At 39.2% G+C, this 4875-nt stretch overlaps 1 protein-coding gene across 1 annotated transcript in view; it reads right to left on the minus strand.

Moving 5' to 3' along the window:
• Positions 1-2502: 2502 nt before the first annotated feature.
• Positions 2503-4875, minus strand: part of LOC104943868 (leucine-rich repeat and calponin homology domain-containing protein 1-like) — a 3890-nt gene continuing 1517 nt past the window's right edge. The window contains exon 2 of the mRNA XM_010769334.1: positions 2503-2801. Within this exon, the coding sequence (XP_010767636.1) occupies positions 2520-2801 (282 nt within the window). The 3' untranslated portion in view covers positions 2503-2519. The remainder of the gene's footprint in view (positions 2802-4875) is intronic.

Below are 4875 nucleotides of genomic sequence, written 5' to 3' on the forward strand. Positions count from 1 at the left end.
TTGTTTGTGCAGATCCGATAAGTAATAAGGATATTTAACCGTGAGTTCTGTGCTAAGTGCGTTAGCATCTTTTCGCTCAGGGCTAATTCAGAAGCTTTGTATTACCCTTGGGGCATTTGGGGCTTCACTGGTTAAATAAAATGCTGTAGTAGAACATGATCTGCCTAGCAACAGGATTCAAACACTTTATATTTCTTCACTGGTTATTTTAGACTCATATTTGGAGGTGTTGTGTTAAATGTCCTCCTCTTGCTGAATATGAAACTCTAAAACACAGCTAAAAGAAGTTGACCTTAGTTTGTTTTGTAACAAGTGAGCCCTCTTTATTTTCTATTCATTAAATAATAATAATAATAATAATAATAATAATGCATTACATTTATGAAGCGCTTTCCTGGTGCTCAAAGCGCTTCATAATAATAATATATTTTAATTTTTGGCCAATCAGCTTCCTCTTTCTTTTTTGTACCTGTTGTTACTTCCCTTTCCCCCTGAAGACAATAAGGGAACGTAACATGATTTAAATGAAGAATAACAGCTGTTGGCAGGTACATAAAGCGTCAGAGGAACACAAGTAAACTCATGCAAATTAAAGGTAAACAACGACTCTTTAAAAACAGACGTTATCCCTAAACTGCATTTATTTCCTCGGTCTTTAACGGTCACACAAGTCTTAGAAATAATCCTCTTTAAATCCATTCACATCATCACAGAAACAGTCATGTAAATGTTCTGCCAGAAGTAATTCACAGAAACCTAAATAACCACGTCTATAATGAACAGAATTTAACATTTTAAGTGCATTTTGTTTTTATCTTGCACTGTTTGTGTCTGTGTTCAGTTTCTGTGAATGTTTACATCCCTCTCAATATCACAAACAGAGCGCTAAGATAAACAGATAATATATATATATATAACTTCATAAATCTAGAGTCTATAGCCCTTCAAATGTCTAACTCTTTCACATTGCATATCAGGAGATAGAAAATAAGAAATTCAGGATGAAATGAATACATTAATAAAAAAAAACACTAATAAATACATGCATTAATAGATAAATAACTAAGATTAGAATTAATAAATTAACAAATACATTTATTTTAATTTTATTAATAAGTAAACAAATAAGTAAATAAACGAATAAATAAGTTAATTAATTAATTAATAAACAAATAACTAAATTAATAAATACAAAATATAATTTAACAAGAAAATACATATATAAATAAATACATAACAAAATAAAAAATACATTTCCTATATTTTCTAAGTTTCAAAACATCACAGGGAAAACGTCTAAAAATAACAATTCATGTTGAAATTAAACCCCATTATAATAATCTATATGGCTTCCAGGTGCTCGTTCTGTCTTTATCACACAATAGAAAACATGCTTTGTGCACCGAGTTTTATAAAGTCCAGTTACTCTGAAATACGGGGACAATAAGGAAAATATTAACCAATAATCACAAAGATGCAGGAGATATTAGGCGGCCATTTTGGACGTCTGCGCCACTTCTGATTGTTTTTCTTTGTTCTGTATCATCTTTGCAGAAATGTGTTATTTGTAATACTGATTCATGGGACAGTAGCTATTGGTTTCCATCAAAATGAGTTGCAAATATTTAACACAATTCAAGAAAACGTGTTGCCTTCCGCTGTGTGTTTTTTTAGGAGATAAGCAGTAAAATCAAAATGCTAATTCTGCAGCAGAGCAGAAGAAGAAGATACAAGATGGTGTCATTACAAAGCGGCATAAAAACGTGAAAAAATACTCTCAGATGACTGATAAGAAGTGGGCGGGACTTTGAGATGACAGACAGTAAGTGGGCGGGTCTTTTAGATGACTGACAGGGAGTGGGCGGGACTTTCAGTTGACTGACAGTAAGTGGGCGGGACTTACAGATGACCGACAGTAAGTGGGCGGGACTTTCAGATGATCGACAGTAAGTGGGCGGGACTTTCAGATGACTGACAGTAAGTGGGCTGGAATTAGAGGCGGGACTTTCAGATGACTGACAGAAGAGGGCGGGACGTTCAGATGATTGACAGGAAGTGGGCGGGACTTTTAGATGACTGACTGTAAGTGGGCGGGACTTTCAGTTGACTGACAGGAAGTGGGCAGGACTTTTAGATGACTGACAGTAAGTGGGTGGAGTCTACTTGATGTCTGACAAGTAAGTGGGTGCGGCTATTCGGTGACTGTCAGTAAGTGGGCGGGACTTTCAGAAGACTGACGAGAAGTGGGCGGGACTTTAACATGACTGAGGGCAGGACTTTCAGATGACTGACAGTAAGTGGGCGGGACTTTCAGTTGACTGACGAGAAGTGGGCGGGACTTTCAGAAGACTGACGAGAAGTGGGCGGGACTTTCAGATGATTAACAGTAAGTGGGTGGGACTTTCAGATGACTGACAGTTAGTGGGCGGGACTTTTAGATGACTGACGAGAAGTGGGCGGGACTTTCAGATGACTGACAGGAAGTTGGCAGGGCTGACAGGAAGTGTCTGTTTCCACGGTTACGTGAGCTCGCTCCAGCTGTAGGCGAGGAACAGCAGAACGAGGCAGAGCACGTGAAGAAGACTGGAGCCAATCAGGTCCCAGATCTGCCAGGAAGGGGGCGGGGTCTGAGTGGTGACGGACACCAATGAGGGAGAGGAGGGGGCGGGGCTCTTAGATGAGACCGCCACTTCCTGTTTCCTGTCTGGAGAGGAAGTATCAAAGGAAACCAGCGCCTGCACCGTGAGGCTGAGAGGCTGCAGGCGACTCTGGATGATGTCATAGGGCGAGCAGAGGGAGGACTGGCACCCCCGAAAACAATATGTGAAGGAGAGGAAACAAGGGAGGAGGAAACAAGGGATAAGGAGGAAGAGGAAAGGGAATGAGGGATGCCAAGTATGTGAGGGAAGGAAGAAAAAATAGGAAATGATAGATAGAACAAAGATGAGAGGAAACAAGGAGGAGGAAAAGGAATGAGAAAGAGGGAAGAAAAGGGAACAAGTAGATGAGGGAAGGAAACAAAGGAGGAGCAAAAGGATTGAGGAAGAGGGGGAACATGGGGGATAAAGAGATGAGGAAAAGATACAAGGGAGAAGAAGAGGAAATGATTAGGAAAGGGAACGAGGAAGAGTTAAGAAAAATTGAATAAGATGACGAGGGAAGGATACAAGGGAGTACAAGGGAGGGGAGGAAGAAAGGGAATACGAAAAAATGGGAAATTAAAATCAAATGAATTTGAGACGAGGAGAGAAGCAAGAGAGAGGAAGATGAAAAAAGATTGATGAATAGTATGTGGAAGAAAAGGAAGAGGTGAGAAGATGGAGGAACGTTGAAGGGTTAGGAGTTTTACAAGATGAAGATGGAGGTAACAAGCAGGTTATAAAAGAGGAAGACGAGGATTAAGGAGATTAGAGATGAAGGAAAAAGGAAACAACAGAGAAGAGAGAGAATAAAAAACAGAAATATAAAAAGTGAAAAACAAAGACGTGCCATCGACATAGAGGAGAACGATCCAGCAGGAGAAAGAAAGAAAAGGTTGGAGGTTAACCAACGAAAACAGAGGTCAAAGGTCACAGAGGAGGAAGTGAGGAAGAGGAGGATGATTACTGAGAGGAGGAAGATAAATCACATCTCTCTCTCTCAGTAAACACACCGGGGTGATGGAGAGCCAGCACGTTAGCACAGAAGCTAATCATTAGCACGTTAGCCGCGGAGAAGCTGTTAGCACGTTAGCTCGCAAGCAAAGCATCCACACAGAGGTCAGCAAGCAGCAGCAAGATGTATGAATAAATACACGAGGTCAACGGCTCACAGCGGGATAAATACACGTATACAAATGTTGTGTAATCTCAAAGAGAAGACCAAGAGGAAACTTTGTTTTGTTCGATCTCAAGACAAAAAACACGGCGTTGAAACACAAAAATACAAACAAATATATTACAACTATCACATTTAAAAGTACCAAATGATCCTGACTGATGATATTTGAAATGAGGTGGTGTCAGACTTCCCTTTTTACTTTTCCTTCGTTTCATTTGTGGGTGAAAAATTATGTTTTTTCTCTATTGACTCCTCATGCCTAAAGTTGATATTGTAAACGTCTGTAAAGTAAATATGAAGCCATAAACTTTGTGTTTAACGCAGCCTGTGCTAGAGTATGAGAATCCCCTTAAAAGGCACCAATGTAAGCCGTACTAAAACAGTGTGAATGCGACAGATCAATGTTTAATGTTGGGAAATGTACCAGGTTATTTCTTCTTCTGTTGCCTGTTCTTTAATCTAGAAATAGTCAAGCCCATAACTCTCTGTAAAAACATCGATTTGTCTTTTTTTTGTATCCGTTTTTGGTCCAGATTATGCGAAAAGTATATATTGTGTTTACATGCACCAAATATTCAGCTGGTTCCAGATAAGCAATACACACACACACACACGTTTGTACGCACACACACACACAAGTACACACACATGTTTATACACACACTGACACGTTTATACACACACACACTCTGCTTCATTCTCCTGCCTGCTGTCATGATGGAGGAAGCGAAGCCACAGGCAGCGATGATGAAGATGATGAAGATGACTCAGCGTTAAAAACCCGTTTAAAGCGACATGAACAAAAAAAAGGAGTAACAACAAACCAGAGCTGGGAGACGCTGAGGGCTTCACTAGTTTATATTTAAATAAATAAACACAATTTTGGAAGTAGGAGAAGATTATTAAACTGTTTTAGTCAACATTTTTGATAACACCTCAATGCTAGTCTCCAATATGCAGTGTCCTGCAAATATTACTTTTTTTAAGATTACTCTTTACGTTCTGAATTTTTTCTCGAAAGATCACATTTTTTTCATTTTTCTTAAAATGTACTTT

This window comes from Notothenia coriiceps, unplaced genomic scaffold (assembly GCF_000735185.1).
Source record: "Notothenia coriiceps isolate Sejong01 unplaced genomic scaffold, NC01 NC01_scaffold00006977, whole genome shotgun sequence".
Classification (NCBI taxonomy): Eukaryota; Metazoa; Chordata; class Actinopteri; order Perciformes; family Nototheniidae; genus Notothenia; species Notothenia coriiceps.